This window comes from Chiloscyllium punctatum, chromosome 5 (assembly GCF_047496795.1).
Source record: "Chiloscyllium punctatum isolate Juve2018m chromosome 5, sChiPun1.3, whole genome shotgun sequence".
Lineage (NCBI taxonomy): Eukaryota > Metazoa > Chordata > Chondrichthyes > Orectolobiformes > Hemiscylliidae > Chiloscyllium > Chiloscyllium punctatum.
This window is the reverse complement of record NC_092743.1, coordinates 80,319,021-80,341,898: the sequence shown is the minus strand read 5'-3', so window position 1 is coordinate 80,341,898 and position 22,878 is coordinate 80,319,021. Positions and strand designations below refer to the sequence as shown.

General features: G+C 41.8%; 1 protein-coding gene across 2 annotated transcripts in view; it reads left to right on the top strand.

The window, feature by feature from the left end:
• dipk1c (divergent protein kinase domain 1C) overlaps positions 1-21,088 on the top strand; it is a 135,526-nt gene extending 114,438 nt beyond the window's left edge. For both annotated transcript variants that reach the window (XM_072570640.1, XM_072570639.1), the window contains one exon: positions 14,639-21,088. In XM_072570640.1, the coding sequence (XP_072426741.1) occupies positions 14,639-14,689 (51 nt within the window). In that variant the 3' untranslated portion in view covers positions 14,690-21,088. The remainder of the gene's footprint in view (positions 1-14,638) is intronic.
• The last annotated feature ends 1,790 nt before the right edge of the window (positions 21,089-22,878 follow it).

Genomic DNA, 22,878 nt, shown 5'->3' with positions numbered 1-22,878 from the left:
ATCAGATCGGATGGATCGGTTGGAGAAACAGAAGCAATGAGGAATTTGCAACAGCTACAGTATGTGATGGATGGCAGTTATAAGAAGGGGGGAAAGCCTCAGATACAGTCACATAGATGGGTTAACTCCGGGAAAGGTAGGAGAGGTAGGCGCCTAGTGCAGGAGTCTTTTGTGGATATACCCATTTCAAACAGGTATGCTGTTTTGGGAAATATAGGGTTGATGGATTCTCAGGGGAACATAGCACAAACAGCCAAGTTTCTGGTATTGAGACTGGCTTTAACGCAATGAGGGGTACATCAACTTCGAAGAGATCAATTGTGTCAGGGGATTCTGTAGTCCGAGGTACAGACAGGCGTTTCTGTGGCCAGCAGTGAAAAAGCAGAATGGTGTGTTGTTTCCCTGGTGCCAGAATCAAGGATGTCTCAGAGAGGATGCAGAATGTTCTCACAGGGGAGAGGGGCCAGCAAGAGGTCATTGCCCATATTGGAACCAACGACATAGGAAGGGAAAAGGTTGAGATTCTGAAGGGAGATTACAGAGAGTTAGGCAGAAATTTAAAAAGGAGGTCCTCGAGAGTAGTAATATCTGGATTACTCCCGGTGCTACGAGCTAGTGAGGGCAGGAATAGGAGGATAGAGCAGATCATTGGAATCTCTTTTGGGGTAGAAGTGACCTGTACAAGAAGGACAGATTGCACCTAAATTGGAAGGGGACTAATATACTGGCAGGGAAATTTGCTAGAGCTGCTCAGGAGGATTTAAACTAGTAAGGTGGGGGGGGGGGGGGACCCAGGGAGATAGTGAGGAAAGAGATTAATCTGAGACTGGTACAGTTGAGAACAGAAGCGAGTCAAACAGTCAGGGCAGGCAGGGACAAAGCAGGGACAAGGTAGGACTAATAAATTAAACTGCATTTATTTCAATTCAAGGGGCCTAACAGGGAAGCAGATGAACTCAGGGCATGGTTAGGAAAGTGGGACTGGGGTAACATAGCAATTACAGAAACATGACTCAGGGATGGACAGGACTGGCAGCTTAATGTTCCAAGATACAAATGCTACAGGATGGATAGAAAGGGAGGCAAGAGAGGAGGGGGAGTGGAATTTTTGATAAGGGATAGCAATACAGCTGTGCCAAGGGAGGATATTCCTGGAAATACAGCCAGGGAAGTTACTTGGGTGGAACTGAGAAATAAGAAAGGGATGATTGTATTATAGACCCCTAATAGTCAGAAGGAAATTAAGAAACAAACTTGTAAGGAGATCTCAGCTATCTGTAAGAATAATAGGGTGGTTATGGTAGGGGATTTTAACTTTCCAAATATAGACTGGGACTGCCATAGTGTTAAAGGTTTAGATGGGGAGGAACTTGTTAAGTGCATACAAGACAATTTTCTGATTCAGTATGTGGATGTACCCACTAGAGAAGGTGCAAAACTTGACCGACTCTTGGGAAATAAGGCAGGGCAGGTGACTGAGGTGTCAGTGGGGGACCACTTTGGGGCCAACGACCATAATTCTATTAGATTTTAAATAGTGATGGGAAAGGATAGACCAGGTCTAAAAGTTGAAGTTCTAAATTGGAGAAAGGCCAATTTTGACAGTATTAGGCAAGAACTTTCAAAAGCCGATTGAGGGCAGATGTTCGAAGATAAAGGGACTGCTGGAAAATGGGAAGCCTTCAGAAATGAGATAACGAGAATCCAGAGAAAGTATATTCCTGTCAAGAGTGAAAGGAAGGCTGGTAGGTATAGGGAATGCTGGATGACTAAAGAAATTGAGGGTTTGGTTAAGAAAAAGAAGGAAGCATATATAAGGTATAGACAGGATAGATCGAGTGACTCCATAGAACAGATTAAAGAAAGTAGGAGAATACTTAAAAGGGAAATCAGAAGGGCAAAAAGGGGACATGAGATAGCTTTGGAAAATAGAATTAAGGCGATCCAAAGAGTTTTTACAAATACATTAAGTACAAAAGGGTAACTAGGGAGAGAAAAGGGCCCCTCAAAGATCAGCAAGGCAGCCTTTGAAAATCAGCAAGGAGCCACAGAAAATGGGGGAGATAATAAATGAGTATTTTGCATCAGTATTTACTGTGGAAAAGAATATGGAAGATATAGACTGTAGGGAAATAGATGGTGACATCTTGCAAAATGTCCAGACTACAGAGGAGGAAGTGCTGGATGTCTTGAACCAGATAAAGGCGGATAAATCCCCAGGACCTGATCAGGTGTACCCTAGAACTCTGCGGGAAGCTAGAGAAGTGATTGCTGGACCTCTTGCTGAGATATTTGTATCATCAATAGTCACAGGTGAGGTGCCGGACGACTGGAGGTTGGCAAACGTGGTGCCACTGTTTAAGAAGGATGGTAAGGACAAGCCAAGGAACTATAGACCAGTGAGCCTGACCTCGGTGATAGGCAAGTTGTTGGAGGGAATCGTGAGGGACAGGATGTACATGTATTCGGAAAGGCAAGGACTGATTCGAGATAGTCAACATGACTTTGTGCATGGAAAATCATGTCTCACAAACTTGATTGAGTTTTTTGAAGAAGAAACAAAGACGATTGATGAGGGCAGAGCAGTAGATGTCATTAAATGAGCACAGTAAGGTGTTCGACAAGGTTCCCCATGGGAGACTGGTTAGCAAGATTAGGTCTCATGGAATACAGGGAGAACTAGCCATTTGGATACAGAACTGGCTCAAAGGTAGAAGACAGAGGGTGGTGGAGGGTTGTTTTTCAGACTGGAGGCCTGTGACCAGTGGAGTGCCACAAGGATCGGTACTGGGTTCTCTACTTTTTGTCATTTACATAAGTGATTTGGATGTGAGCATAAGAGGTACAGTTAGTAAGTTTGGAGATGACACCAAAATTGGAGGTGTAGTGGACAGTGAAGAGGGTTACCGCAGATTACAACAGGATCTTGACCAGATGGACCAATGGGCTGAGAAGTGGCAGATGGAATTTAATTCAGATAAATGCGAGGTGCTGCATTTTGGGAAAGCAAATCTTAGCAGGATGTATACTCTTAATGGTAAGGTCCTAGGGAGTGTTGCTGAATAAAGAGACCTTGGAGTGCAGGTTCATGGTTCCTTGAAAGTGGAGTCGCGGGTAGATAGGATAGTGAAGGCGGCATTTGGTATGCTTTCCTTTATTGGTCAGAGTATTGAATACAAGAGTTGGGAGGTCATGTTATGGCTGTACAGGACATTGGTTAGGCCACTGTTGGAAGAATGTGTACAATTCGGATCTCCTTCCTATCAGAAAGATGCCGTGAAACTTGAAAGGGTTCAGAAAAAATTTACAAGGGTGTTGCTAGGGTTGGAGGCTTTGAGCTATAGGGAGAGGCTGAACAGGCTGTGGCTGTTTTCTCTGGAGCATCTGAGGCTGAGGTTTACCTCTACCTTATAGAGGTTTACAAAATTATGAGGGGCATGGATAGGATAAATAGGCAAAGTTTTTTCCCTGCGGTTGGGGAGTCCTCAGAACTAGAGGGCATAGGTTTAGGGTGAGAGGGGAAAGATATAAACGAGACCTACGGGACAACTTTTTCACACAGAGGGTGGTACGTGTATGGAATGAGCTGCCTGAGGAAGTGGTGGAGGCTGGTACAATTGTAACATTTAAGAGGCATTTGGATGGGTATGTGAATAGGAAGGGTTTGGAGAGATATGGGCCAGGTGCTGGCAAGTGAGACTAGATTGGATTGGGATGTCTAGTCGGCATGGACGAGTTGGACCGAAGGGTCTGTTTCCATGCTGTACATCTCTATGACTCTATGACTTATGAAGAAAAGTTAGACAGACTCAGCCTATATTCTCTGAAGTTTAGAAGAGTCAGAGGTGAAATAATTGAAACATAAAAGATACTATAAGATTTAATATTAGGTGGCATGTATTTAAGGTAGTGGAGGGAAGTTCAAAGGAAATGAGAGAGGCAAGCTTTTCTTTTTTACACAGAGGGTGATAGGAGTCTGGAACGTGCTGCCATGGGTTGGGGTGAAGGCAGACACCAAAGGGGCATTGAAGGGACTTTCAGAAAAGCATGTAAACATGCAAGGAATGGAGAGACATTGACCAAGGGCAGGCAGAAGAGATTAGTTTAATTTGGTGCCAAGTTTGGCACACTATCATGTGCCAAAGGACTTCTTCCTGTGCTGTACCCTTCTATCTTCAATGTAAAGCCCTGTAGAGACTGGACAGGGTAGATGTAGGAGGATTTTGGCTATTGTCGGAGAATCTAAAAGGGTCATAGTTGAAAAAATAAGGGGTCACCCATTTAAGACAGAGATGAGGAAACATATTTTTCTTTCAGAGATTTGGGCCTTAGGAATTCCCTTCTTCTAAAGGCAGGGGGTGCAGAATCTTCAAATATTTTGAAGGCACAGTTCGATAAATTCTTGATTATCAAGGGCATGAAAAGTTAATCAGGAATAATCAGTGGACAGCACGGTGGCTCAGTAGTTAGCACTGCTGCTTCACAGCGTCAGGGTTCCCAGGTTCAATTCCAGCCTTGGGCGACTGTCTGTCTGTGTGGAGTTTGCACATTCTTCCCGTGTCTGCATGGGTTTTCTCCGTGTGCTCCGGTTTCCTCCCACAATCCAAAGATGTGCAGGTCAGTTGAATTGACCATGCTAAATTGCCCATGGTGCTAGGTGCATTAGTTAGAGGGAAATGGTCTAGGTGGGTTACTCTTTGGAGGGTCTGTGTGGAGTTGTTGGGCCAAAGGGCCTGTTTCCACTCTGTAAGGAATCTAATCTAATACGCAGGAATGTAGAGTGGAGGTTAAAATGAGCCACAATCTTACTGAATGGCCAAACAGGCTCAAAGAGTTGAGTAACCTATACTTATTCTTATGTTCACATGACCAGACCATTCAAGGCCAGCTGCTTGGGACTTATCTGCTATCTGTGAAGCTATTGAATCAGAGTGGAAGCAGGTGATCCCCAGGACTCTCAAAGAAGGGAGTAAATGTCAGCAGCTTGGAAAAATGGCTACCAAATGGCCCTTTAGTTATTTAAATTAGTCACCTGCCTCCTCTCAGTGGGCACTGAGCCACTGCTATTTCTGCCCTTTGAAAAATGAACTTGTACGGGGACCCTCCTCACATGGCACTCCAGTATTTGCCCGATCACCATCATCTCTCAAGTACACCACCTAGTGGCTAGTTATAGAGTCATACAGCACAGAAACAGACACTTCAGTCCACACGTCCATGTTGAACAAATTTCCTAAACTAAACTAAACTAGGTAAAAACAATGACTGCAGATGCTGGAAACCAGATTCTGGATTAGTGGTGCTGAAAAAGCACAGCAGTTCAGGCAGTATCCAAGGAGCAGTAAAATCAACGTTTCGGGCAAAAGCCCTTCATCAGGAATACAGGCAAAGTGCCTGAAGGATGGAGAGATAAATGAGAGGAGGGTGGGGGTGGGGAGAAAGTAGCATAGAGGACAATGGGTGAGTGGGGGAGGGGATGAAGGTGATAGGTCAGGGAGGAGGGTGGAGTGGATAGGTGGAAAAGAAGATAGGCAGGTCGGACAAGTCATGGGGACAGTGCTGAGCTGGAAGTTCGGAACTGGGGTGAGGTGGGGGAAGGGGAAGTGAGGAAATTGTTGAAGTCCACATTGATGCCCTGGGGTTGAAGTGTTCTGAGGCGGAAGATGAGGCGTTCTTCCTCCAGGTGTCGGGTGGTGAGGGATCGGCGGTGAAGGAGGCCCAGGACCTCCATCCCATTTAACTGCATTTGGCCCACATTCTTCTCAACCCTTCCTATTCATATACCTGTCAAAATGTCTTTTAAATGTTGTAACTGTGCCAGCATCTACCATTTCCCTGGCAGTTAATTCCATACAGGAGCCACCCTGTGGAAAACAAAAGTTGCCCCTCAGGTCATTAGTAAATCTTTTTTCTCTCACCTTAAAACAATGTTCTCTAGTTTTGAAACCCCAACTTCGGAAAAAGACCTTTGCTATTCACCTTAGTCATACCCCTCATGATTTTATAAACCTCTAAGGGTCACTCCTCAACCTCCTATGCTCCAGTGAAAAAAAAAGTCCCAGTTTATCCAGCCTTTCCCTATAACACAAACCTTTTAATCCCTCTGACATCCTTGTCCATCTTTTCTGCACCCTCATCAATTTAATAATGTCCCCCTTTATAATAGGGCTATGAGTTCTGTACACAGTATTCCAAAAGTGCCTCACCAATGTCCTGTAACATCATGCAACATCATGTCCCAAATCCCAAACTCAATGACCTGAGCAATGAATTCAAGCATGTCAAATGCCATCTTTACCACACTGTGATGCAACTTTCAATGAACTATGTGCCTGACCTGTTCTGCAGCATTCGATCTCAGCTAACATATCAATACAACTCAAACAATGAGTCTACATGAGAATATTGCTAGGTAATGCAGGAATCTGGTATTGGCTGACTGTTCAGTTGCCAGAAAGTTTCCCTCTGCAGATTAATGTGAATGCTTTAGAATCAGACAAATGCTATTTTTTACATTTGCCAAGCTCTTATGCCAACCCTGACAGTTTTATTTATAAAGGTAATTGTCCTTTCCTGTTATTATAGTCTTTGTTTACTTGCAGATTTCATAGTATATACATTTACATAGTTGGCCATTAAACCTAATTGCGTGTTCAACTTGCCCCAAATATTGCTCTGGAGAATTTGATTTCAGAAATTAATTAGTTTTACAAAGCAAATCCTGTTGCAGAAGCATCATTGCAGAAGCATCAAAATTAAGTTTAGCTGCACCATGTAAATACTACAGTTTAAATAAGCAGCTCACCACCACCACCTTCACAAGGACTACTAGGGATGGCCAATAAACCCTGATCCAACCAGCAATGCCCACATCCCATGAGTGATTGAATTAAACAGAGAAAGTATTTACACCAGCTCTTTTTTGAACCTTACTCCCTGATACCCTTTGCAGTAAACTATCAAAGTTTAAATCAATGATTTAAATACACATTTTTGAATGCACCCCAATGTACATGCACAATTCTTGTCAATAGGTATAAAGAGCTGAAAATGTGTTGCTGGAAAAGCGCAGCAGGTCAGGCAGCATCCAAGGAACAGGAGAATCGACATTTCGGGATTTTCCTGAAGAAGGGCTTATGCCCGAAACGTCGATTCTCCTGTTCCTTGAATGCTGCCTGACCTGCTGCGCTTTTCCAGCAACACATTTTCAGCTCTGATCTCCAGCATCTGCAGTCCTCACTTTCTCCAATAAGGTATAAACACTTGAAAACAAAGTATGCCCTTAATATCAGCAAAACTCTTCATCACACTGTTCTTGTTTCTTTGTAAATTAATCTGTACATGCTGACAGTTAACTGCCAAATTATATTTAAATTTCAAACAAGGCAGGTTTTATTCTGATGGTCAAGACATTGCCTGAAAATATACCTTTTTTTGAGTTGAAACAGGCACAGTGCATGTACATGTTCTTTCTGTCTGCAAAGAACAAAGAGCCCTGTATATTCATATATGTAGTTTCAAATACATACAGGTGGTTCACTCTCTAAACCCAACTCACAATCTAAGATTGGTTTTTAGCATAGTTCTTCACATAGGCAGCATTATGTAATAAATGTTTTCCAAATGTAGAATCACATGTAATGTGATGTGTGATTAAATAAACTGTTGAGTATTGCAAGTGCTGGCCGATTGGGCATTCTCAGTAACTTGCTTATTGCAAACAGTGTGCTATTTGATATGACCTGTCAAGTTTTGGGATAAAGTTAAAAATCACAATACAACAGGTTATAGTCCAACAGATTTATTTGGAAGTACTGGCTTTCACAGCATTGCTCTTTCATCAGGTAACTAGTGGGGCAGGATCATAAGACACAGAATGTTTAGCAAAAGGTCACAGTGTCATGCAATTAAAACAATATATTGAACAATCCTAGACTGGTTAAGTCTTTCATCATTTAGAAGAGGTTGGATGTTTCATTTCATTAAATTTAAATCCCAGAACTTCTTTCAAGTCACATTCTCAGATAACTTAAGCTTTTGTAAAATAAAGCTGATATCTCAGCTTAGACAATGCATAAAAGTGAGAGGTTAGAGTCTGTCTGTACCCCAATTTTGAGTCAGACTGGTTCTATTTCCAAAGTAGGAATTTATAAAATGTTTGATGGCTTGACTGCCTGCAGGTTGTGTGTTTTTTGAGCAAAAATAGAATGTATCTACAAATACAATTCTGCAAATGCAGATTCACATGTGTGTGTGTGTGTGTGTGCGCGCACGCGCGCATGTGAGGAAGAGAAAGTGTGAGGGTGTGCATGTAAGTGTGCACGGGTGAGTGTGATGGAGTATAAGCCTGTGAGAGGATGTGCATGGATGAGAGTGGGGGGGGGGGGGGGGTGCGTATGTGTGTGTGTCTGAGACAGAGAGAGAGTGTGTGTATGAGAGGGGGTCTGCGTGAGTGTCTATTGTGTCACCTGTAGTGTGATATGAACCCAACATCCCGGTGGAGGCCATCCTGATGGGTACCGAACCTGGCTACCTTTGTGATATATAGCATCGCAACACAGATATTAATATATCTGTCAGCCATCATTAACTTGGACATTCTCCATGGCAATGAGAATCTATCAGAGTCCTCTTGTATAGTATATATATTGGTCTCCCCTTCCAGTAATATTCTTGCTGATTAGTGTAAGACTATTTCTTGCAAATTATCCTGATGAATGGAAGACAAAAGTTTTGACAAAATGTACCTTTGATCAACAATATTAAAGAACAATTTACCAAACAAAGACACTGGATACAATAACAGCAACAACTTTAGCCCTGCAGTAAGCAAACAGCTCAGATGGAGTCAGATAGGTTAGAGCACTCTTTCAGAGAGAAATGTCACCTAGTTGAACTTTTAAACAGGATTAAAATATTACAAATAAATCATACTATTGGACAAATGAATGACAATGAGAAGAAGCACAGTTAATACAGGACTGAAGGTGTTATATCTGAATGCACGCAGTATAAGGAATAAGGAAAAATTAGCTTGTTAGCGCAGATCAAAATTGGCAGGTATGACATGGTGGGCATCACGGAGATGTGGTTGCAAGGGGATCAGGATTGGGAGCTGAAAAGATAGCCAGGTGGGTAGTCTTATTAGTAAGAAGTGAAATTAAATTAAACTAAATTAAATTAAATCAAATCAATAACAAAAAAAAATCAGCTCCCAAGTGGAGGTCATGCCTGACAAATCTGCTAGAATACTTTGAGGAGGTAACAAGCAGGTTAGACAAGGAGAGCCACCTTTGACAAGGTGCTGCAAAGGAGGCTACTAAGCAAGATAAGGTCCCATAGAATTAGAGGCAAGGAGCTAGCATAGATAGAAGCTTGGCTGTCTGGCAGAAAGTAGAGAGTGGGAATAAAAGGGTCTTTCTCAGGACGGCAGCTGGTGACAAGTGGTGTTCCACAAGGCTCAGGGTTGGGACCACAACTTTTCACTTTAATGATCTGTTTGAAGGACCCGAGGACATTCTGGCTAAGTTTGCAGACAATACAAAGATATGTAGAGGGACAGGTAACATGAGAAGTCGGGGAGGCTGCAGAAGGATTTGGACAGGTTAGGAGAGTGGGCAAAGAAGTGGCAGGTGGAGTACAATGTGGAAAAGTGTGAGATCATGCACTTTGGTAGGAAGAAAAGAAGCATGGACTATTTTCTAAATGGGGAGAAAATTCAGAAATCTGAAGTGCAACGAGACATGGGAGTCCTGGTCCAGGATACTCTCAAGGTAAACTTGCAGGTTGAGTCAGTACTTCGGAAGGCAAATGCAATAATGGTGGTTATTTTAAGAGGACTTGAATATAAAAGCAGGGATGCAATTCTGAGGCTCTATAAAGCTCTGGTCAGACCACACTTGGAGTATTGTGCACAGTTTTGGGCCCCATATCTCAGAAAGGATGTACTGGCCTTGGAGCATGTTTAGAGGAGGTTCAAAAGAATGGCCCCAGGAATGAAAAGCTTAACATATGAGGAATGTTCGAGTGTTTATATTCCATGGAGTTTAGAGGGTGGAGGGGGGGATTTAATTGAACCATACAGAATACTGGATGGAGTAGGTTTTGGGAAGATGTTTCCATTGATAGGAGAGACTTGGATCGAAGGGCATAACCTTAGCGTAAAGAGAAGACTTTTTAGAATAGAGGTAAGGAGAAACTTCTTCAGCCGGAGAGTAGTGAATCTATGGAATTCATTGCCACAGAAAGGTGTGGAGGTCAAGTCATTGAGTATATTTTAGACTGAAATAGATTGGTTCTTGAGTATCAAGTGGATCGACGGTTACAGGGAGAAAACGGGAGAATGGGATTGAGAAACTTATCAGCCATGATTGAGTGGCAGAGAAGACTCAATGGGCTGAATGGCTGAATTTCTGCTCCTCTGTCTTTAGAGTGACAGAGAGACAGAGAGAAAGATCGAGACAAAGAGAGAGAAAGAAAGAAACAGAGAGAAAGAGAGCACACACGAAAGAGAGAGAAAGAGAGAGATATAGATCAGTTCTCTGATCTGTAATTGCCAGTGACATGTCTTTCTATACGCCCTATTCCAGCTGATGCTATTTAGCAGTGATACCTTTATTTCCTAGCCTGAGATGCAGCTGACATGTCTCCATTAACCGTTCGAGATTGTTAACCCTGGGCCAGTTGCTCGCCTTCTGTCAACTCTAAAGTGCTTTTTGCATTGACTGCATCCTCTATGTTGAGTCATCAAGAAAAACAAGCCCTGGCTTAAAAACTGTTGGATCAGCAAGCAGCAGATTTCCTCGTGTCAGGTTATATTTGGAAAGAAACAAAATATAACCAATGTTAGAGAAAGGTCAGTGAATCAATCCAGATCCCCCACTAATGACACTTCGTGGGAATTTAATTAGAAAGCTAGAAAAGCCAACTACTACTTTCGGAAAATCACTAACAATGCTTATACTTATTTTATAATTAAGAGGAGGTTTATACTGTCAAAACATCATAGCGTTTCAGATTTACTGTTACATAATATTAAGTATAATAATAACTTCCAGTCCCTATTTCTTTGTCGGCAATTGTTTCCAGTCAAACCTAGAAATTACCTGTTTGTTCTATTACTATTATCTTTATCTTTAATTTAACCAAAGTATTCACTTCCTTCATTTTAAGCTAATCAATACCAATATTGAAATAGCATATAAAGGAATGCTGCAAGAACCTCTCAAGCAGTCACGCACTATTGTAGCAAACTGTATTTTTTTCTTTCAAGGACCTTCATTTTTTTTCCCCTGTCTGATGTCCTTTCCATGCATGGCCATGCTTTTCATTTGGTTGGTCAGATTAAATCTGTTTGCCTGAAGATTTCCTTCATTCCAGATGTTGAATTCAGCCACAAGCTTCTCAATACCTCTTATCCTCCTCACTGTGAAAATGTCTTTTTCTCCCATAATCAGCCTGATGGACCTTTCAAAGAATGTCATGCACTGAATTTTAGTTTCTTCTTTTGTTTTTCTGTAACCAATGTATTTCTGAGACTGGTGTCAAAAGCAATGTTTTCCTGAGGTGCAATGGCATTATCCCCTGGTCTCTGCAAGCCAGGTCTGTCACTTCTCTGGTATCTAACATCTAAATGTATGTATCAGGAGCCAAACAGAATCATATGTCATTCGAAATAGGCTTCTTTGGAGTTCTGACAAGAAAGCCCTTTAATCTTGTAGCAAAGCCCCATGATAATCCACGCTTTGACACCAAATAAGATACTGCTCAGTATTAATTGGATTGCTTTGCACTTAAGGTTGAGAGGGATCATCAAAGAGAGAGGTAAAAGACAATTATCAGCACCAGTACTGCCATTACCAAAACAGTGTGGCAGAGATGATACATCTTTAGTGCAGCCAAGATAATTCTATAAGCCTGTGTCTATTTCTCATTGCCACAAAAATTGTTGATGGTCAAGTTTACATTGAGACCCCCTGAAAAAGTTTATGAAATCAATTGCCCAAAAAGTCAACTTACACACAGTGAGTACAGAATGTTTATTGTGCAAAATCCAATCTCACTACAACTGTAAAATTTAAGATCTAAGTAATTAGCTTTTGAAGTACTCATTGATTGTTGCAGTTATTAGACTCAAGATCTTAATTTGATTCATGTTTCCCCTAATTCCAAAGGCCTTGAACTGGCAGTTTGTGATACTGTTAACACAATATAAATATCTTGTTTTAACAGGATGAACCCATTGAATATGTATAGTCAGGCCACTGACAAACTGATCAAAATAGCTGGAAGAGTTTAGCTCCAAGAAAAATTGGAGAAAGGCTAACTTTGATGGTACTGGGAAGAACTTTCAAAATTTGATTGGGGGTAGATGTTTGTAGGTAAATGGACATCTGGAAAATGGGAAGGCTTCAGAAATGAGATAACAGAGTCCAGAGACAGTATATTCCTGTTAGGGTGAAAGGAAAGGCTGTTAGGTGTACAGAATGCTGGATGACTAAAGAAATTGAGGGTCTGGTTAAGAAAAAGAAGGAAGCATATGTCAGGTATAGACAGGATAGATCAAGGAAATCCTTAGAAGAGTATAAAGGCAGTAGGAGTATACTTAAGAGGGAAATCAGGAGGGCAAAAATGGGACATGAGATAGCTTTGACAAATTGAGTTAAGGAGTGTCCAAAGGGTTTTTACAAATACATTAAGGATAAAAGGGTAACCAGGGAGATAATAGGCACCCTCAAAAATCAGCAAGGTGGCCTTTGAGTGGAGCTGCAGGAGATGGGGCAGATACTAAACAAATATTTTGCATCAGTATTTACTGTGGAAAAGGACATGGAAGATATAGAATGTCGGGAAATAGATAGTGACATTTTGAAAAATGAACAGGAGCAAGTGCTGGAGGTCTTGAAATGCATAAAAGTGGTTAAATCCCCAGGATCTGATCTGGTGTATCCTAGAACACGGTGGGAAGCTACAGAAGTGATTGCTGGACCACTTGCTGAGATATTTGTATCATCGATAGTCCCAGATGTGGTGCCAGAAGACTGGAGGTTGGCTAATGTGGTGCCACTATTCAAGAAAAGTGGTAAGAAAAAGCCTGGAAACTATAGACCGATGAGCCTGACGTCAGTGGAGGGCAAGTTGTTGGAGGCAACCCTGAGGGACAGGATGTACATGCATTTGGAAAGGCAAGGACTGATTAGGGATAGTCAACATGACTTTGTGAGTGGGAAATTATGTCTCACAAATTGGTTGAGATTTTTGAATAAGTCACAAATAGGATTGATGAGGGCAGAGTGTTAGACGTGATGTATATGGACTTCAGTAAGGTGTTTGACAAGATTCCCCATGGGACACTGGTTAGCAAGGTTGGATCTCATGGAACACAGGGAAAAGTAGCCATTTGGATACAGAACTGGTGCAAAGGTAGAAGACAGAGGGTGGTGGTGGAGGGTTGTTTTTCAGACTGGAGGCCTATGACCAGTGGAGTGCCACAAGGATTGGTGCTGGGACCACCACTTTTCATCATTAATATAAATGATTTGGATGTGAGCAGAAGAGGTACAGTTAGTAAGTTTGCAGATGACACCAAAATTGGAGGTGGAGTGGACAGCAAAAAAGATTACCTCAGATCACAATGGGTTATTGATCAGCTGGGCCAATGGGGTGAGGAGCAGTAGATGGAGTTTAATTCAGATAAATGCGGGGTACTGCAATTTGTGAAAGTAAATCTTAGCACGACTTACACACTTAATGGCAAGGTCCAGGGAGTGATACTGAACAAAGAGACCTTGGAGTGCAGGTTCATAGCTCCTTGAAAGTGGAGTTGCAGGTAGATAGAAAATTGAAGAAGGCATTTGGTAAATTTTCCTTTATTGGTCAGAGTATTGAGTACAGGAGTTGGGAGGTCATGTTGCAACTGTACAGGACATTGGTTAGGCCATTTTTGGAGTATTGCCTGCAATTCTGGTCTCCTTCCTATTGGATGGATGTTGTGAAACTTGAAAGGGTTCAGAAAAGATTTACAAGGATGTTGCCAGGGTTGGAGGATTTGAACTATAGGAAGAGGTTGAATAGGCTGGGGCTGTTTTCCCTGAAGCATCACAGGCTGAGGACTGACCTTACAGAGGTTTATAAAATCATGAGGCACATGGATAGGATAAATAGACAAAGCCTTTTCCCTGTGGTTGGGCAGTCCAGATCTAGAGGGCATAGGTTTGGAGTGAGAGGGGAAAGATATAAAAGAGACCTACGGGGCAACTTTTTCACACAGAGGGTGGTACGTGTATGGAATGAGCTGCCAAAGAAAGTGGTGGAGGCTGGTACAATTACAACATTTAAAAAGGCATCTGGATGGGTATATGAATAAGAAGGGTTTGGAGGGATATGGACCGGATTCTGGCAGGTGTGATTAGATTGGGTGAGGATAACTAGTTAGAATGGACAAGTTGGACTGAAGTGTCTGTTTCCATGCTGTACATCTCTATGACTCGGATTCCAATAAGTCTGGAATTAAAAGCCAGGTTTATGGTGAGTATGAAAACATTGGTGATACAGAGATGAGGAGAATTTTTTTCTCTCAATGTTGTTTATAGCTCTTCTCCAGAAAGTACATCTGATTGTGTCATTCAAATTTTGATAGGTACAAGAGTCCACCTTCAGGAATGTGATGGGAATATTTTTGCCTGGATGAATGCAGCTTCACCAGCACTCACGGACAAAGCAGCCTGCTTTATTGGTACCACATCAAAAAAGCATTTCCTCCTGCCGCCACAGACTCTCAGTTGTAGCATCTCGACAAGATGCTGTGCAGCAAAACATAATGACACTTGTTTCATATGATTTGGAAGCATGACATATGAAGGAAAACTAGATCAACTGGGCTTGTAATCACTGGAATTTAGAAGAAGGAGGGGGATATCATAGAAACATAAAATCCTGATGGAACTGGACAGGCTAGATGCAGAAAGTATGTTCCTAATGTTGGGGAGGTTCAGAACTAGGGGTCACAGTCTAAGAATAAAGGGGTTAGCCATTCAGGACTGAGATGAGGAAGAACTTCTTCACACAGAATTGTGAACCTGTGGAATTCTCTACCATAAAACTGTTGGGGCCAGTTTATTAGATATATTCAACAGGGAGCTGTAAGTGGCCCATCCAGCTAAAGAGATTAAGAGGTATGAAGACAAAGCGGGAATGGGATACTGATTGATTGATTGTGCAAATTCAATCATGATAATTTCAAATGGTGATGCAGGCTATAAAGGGGCGAATGGCCTGCTCCTGCTCCCATTTTCTTTGTTTCTATGTCTCTATTCATTCAGTGTGGCTAGGTGAAAGTCCTGGAACTCCCTCCCTATCAGCATGGTGGGCCCACGTACAGCACATAGACAGCAGCAGTTAAAGAAGATAGCTCACCACACCTTCTCAAGGGTGACTAAGGATGGACAATAAATTCTGGTTCAGCCAGCAACACCCACAATTAAGAAAAAATTATGATAATTAATAAGGTGAACAACACAGATAATAAGGCCATTAATAAGCAATGATCCCTGAAATAAAAAAAATCATTGTTCCCTAACAAATCTCCAGCCTCGATGTACATATAAAAAATTGGCAATGTATAACATGAAATAAAACCGACTACAAATGTGACAGTATGGACTCTACCAAACTAGCTCTTACCCTCTTGTTTCTGAACACAGACAATTCATCTATTCTATTCTCTCAGCTATAAATCCACCTTTAATCTTTCATGGGCGGCATGGTGGCTCAGAGGTTAGCACTGCTGCCTCACAGCATCAGGGTCTTGAGTTTGATTCCAGCCTCGGACAACCGTCTGTATGGAGTTTGCACATTCTCCCAGTGTCAGCATGGGTTTCCTCCACATTCTCCGGTTTCTTCCCACAATCCAAAGATGTGCAGGCCAGGTGAATTAGATATGCTAAGTTGCCCATAGGTGCATTAGTCAGGGGTAAACGTAGCATGGGGGAATGACTCTGGGTGGGTTACTCTTCAGAGGGTCAGGTGGACTCATTGGACCGAAGGGCCTGTTTCCATATTGTAGAGAATCTAATCTAAAACCTATGTAGCGTATATACAAGTCAGATAAATAGTCTATGTCACTTTTTTCTGTGATAGCAAGCCTTTTATTGTGACGAATGGAAATAAGCAGCAGACTACTTGATTAATCACACAGTCCGTTATTTTGAAGTTAATTTTATAACAAAGCTTATCTGCAATACTAGAGTGGAACCTCTTAACTATCATCAAGACTAACTGCCAAAATTTAATGGAATAAAGAACTCACATGATACCTTCAGAATCAGGGATTATATACCAGGTAGACAAATGGTAAATCTGATCTGAACAGGACCACTTCATTAATGATGCTCACACCTCACCAGCTGATTGGAGACAATTCCCAAGCTCCACCCTCTCCAGGTCACTTAAAGGAGCAGCACTCCTGTTAGATACATAATGCCCTACTCCCTTTATTTTAGAAGCTCTCATTAATTAGCATAAATTAATATTTTACAAGCATTATAATACACATATGTAAAAGTTAAGAACATTTACATAAGTATGGCAAACATGGAAGAATGACCAGACCCCCCCCCCCACCAACACAAGATGTAAACTACATTGCCATTGTCTGTCAACTACATTGACATGATTAGTCTCTCATGAAGATGGCAGTTCCTAGACAACCGCCTCCTCATTTCAGGAAATTTTTCTAGTGTAGACTCCCGGGCTTAAGAAATTCCTGTTGCTCCTCAGGTATGTTCCTCTCTGATTGGCTGTTGTTGCCCTGTTGCCGCTGCTGTGTCCTACCTGGAAATGGCCAATCCTGGCTGGGTGACACATGGCTTGGTCAACATCCCTGGTTCCATCTGAGCGAGTTAATTATTCAGAGGGATCTTCCCCCATTGCTGGGGTGTGGCAACCAGCTGGTCTAAGTGTCTCCTCCTGACCAGTTAATCCCTAGTCTACATCATATATGGCAATAGTCTGGTTTAAGCTACCAACACTGCTGGGATCCATTGATCCCCAAATGTATATTTCCAGGCCAACACAGTCTCTCCTCTCTGGAATACCATTGAAGTGTCCCACCTTTTTGTCCTTCTTGATTTCGCTCTCCCACCTCTGGTGTCTTCCAGCCACAGTAATTCAAACATGATTCTCTGGTCTTCCCTCTCAGGACTAAGTCCCCCACTCAGTTAAAACTGGATTGTCCCAAGTAGCATTCTGCACCTGATCCACTGACACCAGCACCTTGTCATTCTGAGAAAAGTACAGAATTATCATGTTCCAGTCAGGAATATCTTTATTCCCCAGTAGTGGCAAGGGCATTGCCATGCTTCTCTGCCTCTAAATATTTGATCTGATATGAGTTAGCTGACAGGGCCAGTACCCATCTTTGAAGGCATGTAGTATTCCTAGGCAGAGGCCAAAAATGGAGGTTTGAGATCTGTGGTCAGTCAGTAGCATGAAGTGCCTGCCGCAAAGAAATGGGTGGACTTCTTAATGCCAGACACATTGTTCATTCCTTCTTTCCTGAATTGACCATAATTCTTATGTCTTCCTTAGTGACCTAGATGCGAACACGGTGGGCCTTTCCACTCCAAATGGTAGGGTATGCAACATTATAGTGCCAACCCCATAAGACGAGGAATCACACGCTCACTGTAGTGGCAATTTTGGGTCAAATGCATTAATACTTCCAACTTTTTTCACTTCCCAATAAGGCACCTCACATTCCTGGGTCCATATCCACAGTCAAGCTTTTCTCAGCAACCAGTGCAAGGGTTTAGCACTGTTGCTAGATCAAATATGAACTTGCCATTGTAACTTACAAGTCCCAAGAACAATCTCAGTTGAGACACGTTTCACTGGTTTAGAGATCTTCATGACAGACTGCATCTTCATTGCGAAGATACTCTATGGAACCTTTAAAAAACTTGTATTTCTTTCTTTTTATTTGTAGGCTATGCTCCTGCAAACTTTTTGGGTTCCTTCGAAATCTTTCAAAAACGCTCTCTTGGAGCATCCAGTCATCAAAATATCATACCGCTAACATTAGACTCCTGGCAACCCTCTTAATATTTGATCCATGACTCCCTGGAACACAGCCTGTGCTGACATGATGCTAAAAAGAAGTCACTTGTAATAGAAAGGTCCCCTGCGTGTCACTATCATCATCAGCAACTCAGACTCCTTTGTGATTGCCATCTGTAGATAGGCCTATATCAGATCCATTTTTGAAAATTTCTCCCTCTTGCCAGTCCACTGAGCATCTTCTATGAGCACAAGGTGATATTGATCTGTACTCAAGGCTGGATTGACCATGATCTTAAAGTTACCACAAATCCTAACTGTGCTATCTTTTTTATAAGACTGGAATAATTGGAGTGGCTTTACCAGCCAAAGGGATTTACCAGCCCTTCTAGTTCTTCCTCCATTTTAGGCCAGATGGTATATGGTACCAGAGTGCCTTTACTCATAGGACAGGCCTTTGGCTTCAGCTGTAATTTAATTTTAACTCCTTTCATTTACCCCAGGGTTTCTTTGAAGACATCTTTGTACTTGTCCAGGATCTCTTGACAACTCATGCATGAGTCCATCAGTCTATTAAGCACACTCCAGCTCAACCTTAATTTTTGTAACCAGGAGCATCCGAATAATGTGGCAATTCTACATGCTGGTCACTTCACTGTACTTTTGCCAGTACAAAGCCCTTCAGTGGCACCATGTATGTCTGTAGTTCAATCTTGGCATGCTTCATGGTAATGGCATCAACTTCTCCCTATAGAGTGACCCAGGAATCAGGCACACCATTGCACCTATATCCATTTCCATTATTGCTGGTTTCCCTATTTTGGGAAGAACCCAGGAACAATCAGTTTCACCCCATATCGACAGGATGTTTAACTGAAACTCTGCAGACTCTGGACTTTCTGCCTCTTTCTCAGACTTGGCTGACTCCCAGTCTACTCCTTGGTTGGTGGCATGTACCTTATGCCTTGACCTCAGTGCTCTTGACCTCTTTTTGACCCCACCTTCTCTTGTTTGAATGGTACATGACAATTTCAGGCAATATGACCCACTTGCTTACATCTGTGGTACTGGGCTCTCGAGTCCAAAACATTGACTCTTTGTAGCCACTCCTACCATATCAACTGCATCCTATGATTAGTACTACACTCTGCCAAGTTTGCACTATTTAAGGCACCCGGACATTGTCAGCTAACTGGATTGCATTGTTGGCAGCCAATTCTGAGGTACCAATTTCGAAAGCTGCCTGAAATCCATGTCTCTCCTTGGTCGTAGCTTCTCCTGGATAGCTTTATTTCAGAGTTCACAAACCAAATGGTCCTGCAAAGGAACCTTGGACAAAGTTTCTGAATTCACAATATTTTACTAACATTGAGTCATACAGTCGTCATAGAGTCATACAGCACGGAAACAAACAGTTCAGGTCAACCAGTCCATGCTAAACATAATCCTTTGGGTACCACTAAACTAGTACGACCTGCCTGCTACTGGTCCATATCCCTCCAAATCTTGCCCATTCACGTATCTATCCAAAAGTCTTTTAAATGTTGTAATTGTATCCGCATCCACCACTTCCTCAGGAAGTTCATTCCACACACAAACCACCCTCTGTGTAAAAGAATTGCCTCAGGTTTTTTTAAAATCTCTCTCCTCTCACTGTTGCGGTGGCTACAAATTGGGTGATGTACTCTCCTTTGTGCTGTACCTGTTTTTAAAAACCAAAATGATTATCAACAGAATGGATATGAAATAATTTTCTGACTCATTGCATAGCTCTTGAGATGCCATGGATTTCTTTGGTTACACCAGAATTCTTAGAATCGTAGAGGTCTTCCTCTCGATGGTGTTTAAGAAAACTGATGCCCTTATGTCCTCAGCCACTTTGATCGCTTTTAAGAATTAATTCAAACATTCTGCTTATAAAATTTAATTTTCTCACACTTCATTAAGTGGTCCCATTGCTCCAAATTAGCCATTTTATTTTCCCACCACTCGAGTCTAGTAGTCATTCGCAGCCTGAGTTCCCTGTATTGGCCTCTCCCTCACTGGCTGCGTTAGCTTCATGGTGTCACCCACAGCTTGAGTCCCCTCATGACAACTCACCGTGACAATTTCAGTAACTCCCAAGTGTGCACTCTTTTCTTCAGCTGTCAGCCTGTGTTCTCTCACAACCACTCTCTCAGGCCATTCCGCAGTGAGTACCTTCTTTACTGGCATTCATTGTGGCCCAAATCCCCTCATGACTGCTTCCTTCAATGTTACCTCCTTAATCCTACACCATTTCCAAAGTGCAGGTGACATCTCTTCTGGACAAGAAAATGTTGTTTGCCCACAGTTTATAGGCCAGATCCTACATCATCATTATATTGGTGCTGTCTTTGGATCTTTGAATTATATACCAGGTAGACAAGTGAAAAATCTGAATAGGAACACTTTATTGACAGTGCTCACACCTTTACAGTTGGTTCTAGCCTACTCCCAAGCTCCTCCCCTCCGGGTCACTTTACCAAGTCTCTTAAAGTGGCAGCACCTCCAATTACATACAAAACAATATGAAAATTACATGAGATTTTTCAAATTTGTATTGTAATTAGCTCTGCTTCCTATACAAGAGATTGTTATGCGGTGTGTGTAATGGCTGTAATGAATGAGCTTAACATTCTGCCAGTTTGCAGGTCAGAGCAAATAAAGAATGTTTGTTTGAGTACGTGTGAATGAAATATATGATAGTTAAAATGTATACAATCAATGCTTATAACTATATTGACAAATCCAACACTGTCAGCACATTCATAAGCATTGAGTTGAGAAAGACTTGTTTAATAAATATATAATGCCATATAATTATGCTCATAAAAGAATATTTTAAACTAATGAGTCTTATTTATTGAGAATGGATGTGAGCAACATATAGTGTCTGGATTAGAGTGTTGCTGGAAAAGCACAGCAGGCCTGGCAGCATCCAAGGAGCAGGAAAATCGACGTTTCAGGCAAAAGCCCTTCATCAAGAATAGCAGTCGGTTCTGATATAACGCAATAGTTCCATTCTCGTATGATCCCATGTTATAAGAAAATCGTGCAACAGCCTACCATGTTAATTAATGGGACTGGAATTGCTTTTTGGCAATACAGGTAAGGAAAATTTGTGTTCTACAAATAATGGTCTAAATACTTCAATCACCTTAGAGCAAATTCGCATTGAAGAAACATGCATTATAGCAGAACTAACTGTATTTTAAACAACTTGTTCAAATATGTTATAGTACACCTCTGAAGCAGGTGGGACTTGAACCCAGGCCTTTTGGTTCATTGCAGACCTGTATAAGAACTGGATAAATGTAAATGAACACAGAATGAGTCTCAGCCATCATGTTGCATATGCAGAACACAACCTCAGAGTTTCCATTCTTTAGATTAGATTAGATTAGATTATTTACAGTGTGGAAACAGGCCCTTCGGCCCAACAAGTCCATACCGCCCCGCCGAAGCGTAACCCACCTATACCCCTACCCCTACATCTACATCTACATCTACCCCTTACCTAACACTACGGGCAATTTAGCAATGGCCAATTCACCTGACCTGCACATCTTTTGGACTGTGGGAGGAAACTGGAGCACCCGGAGGAAACCCACGCAGACACGGGGAGAACGTGCAAACTCCACACAGTCAGTCGCCTGAGGCGGGAATTGAACCCGGGTCTCTGGCGCTGTGAGGCAGCAGTGCTAACCACTTTGCCACCGTGCCACCCACATTGGGAACACAGCACCTTACACTTATCTTTAAATAAGAGAAAAGTTAAGGTTTAGGCTATCTACTTGGTATATTTGAAGGGAGTTTGGTCTGGATCAATACTGTCACATTTTCTACCATATTCTATGGTATACAAGTGAAAATACAGTTTGCTGGTTTGTAAAAGTACTACTTTGATGGTGTTTTGGGATTGAGATGGTGGTGACAGTGATGGTGGAAGGTTGAGGAGGAGGGAGGTTCCAAGATTATTTGAAACAGAGTCCTTCAATGAAGAAAACGTGAAGACCAATTGTTTAGCTATGAATGCTTAAGGTAACCTGTGGCAATGCACTGTAACTTTTTACCTTTCTTCCCAGCTGCATTTGTATCAGATCAGGTTACTATGCCTTCATCTGGGTATTGGCAAAAGCTTCAATTTGAATCAAAACGCATTGCCAAACCTTCTTTAACACTCTATTATATTTGCCAACTGAAAAGAAAGTGCAAAGAACAAAACCAAATACTCAGTAATAAGATTTTGCTCAAAGTGATTGCTGTAATCCCTCTGATTCTCTCGGAACTCAATCAAATAAAACAATTGGATTGTTCTAAGAAGGTTTTTGACTACATTGTATTTCATAAGATTTAGTCAATGATAGACTTCTCTTGAGAACAAATTGATTCTTCCTATTTATGATCACTTAGTTTTCTACGAGAATACTGGTCACTTTACTGGATTAGGAATATGTGCACAAGGATTTTATGTGAATCGTAAAGTTCTCAGCATAAATGGGTGAGAAAAAGCTCTCAGCAAACCCATTCTTGTTTGATTATGCCAACAGTGAAAAGAACTGGAGATATATCTGGTTAAAGATGAACAATGAGGGTAACAATTGGTTGCTATTGTATCAGAACCATTGGAGCATTATTGGGAAAATGTGACAGTATTGATCCAGACCAAACTCCCTTCAAATATACCAAGTAGATAGCCTAAACCTTAACTTTTCTCTTATTTAAAGATAAGTGTAAGGTGCTGTGTTCCCAATGTAATTTAATTGGTCACACCACTCAGCTTTAAGCAAAACATGCTTTATT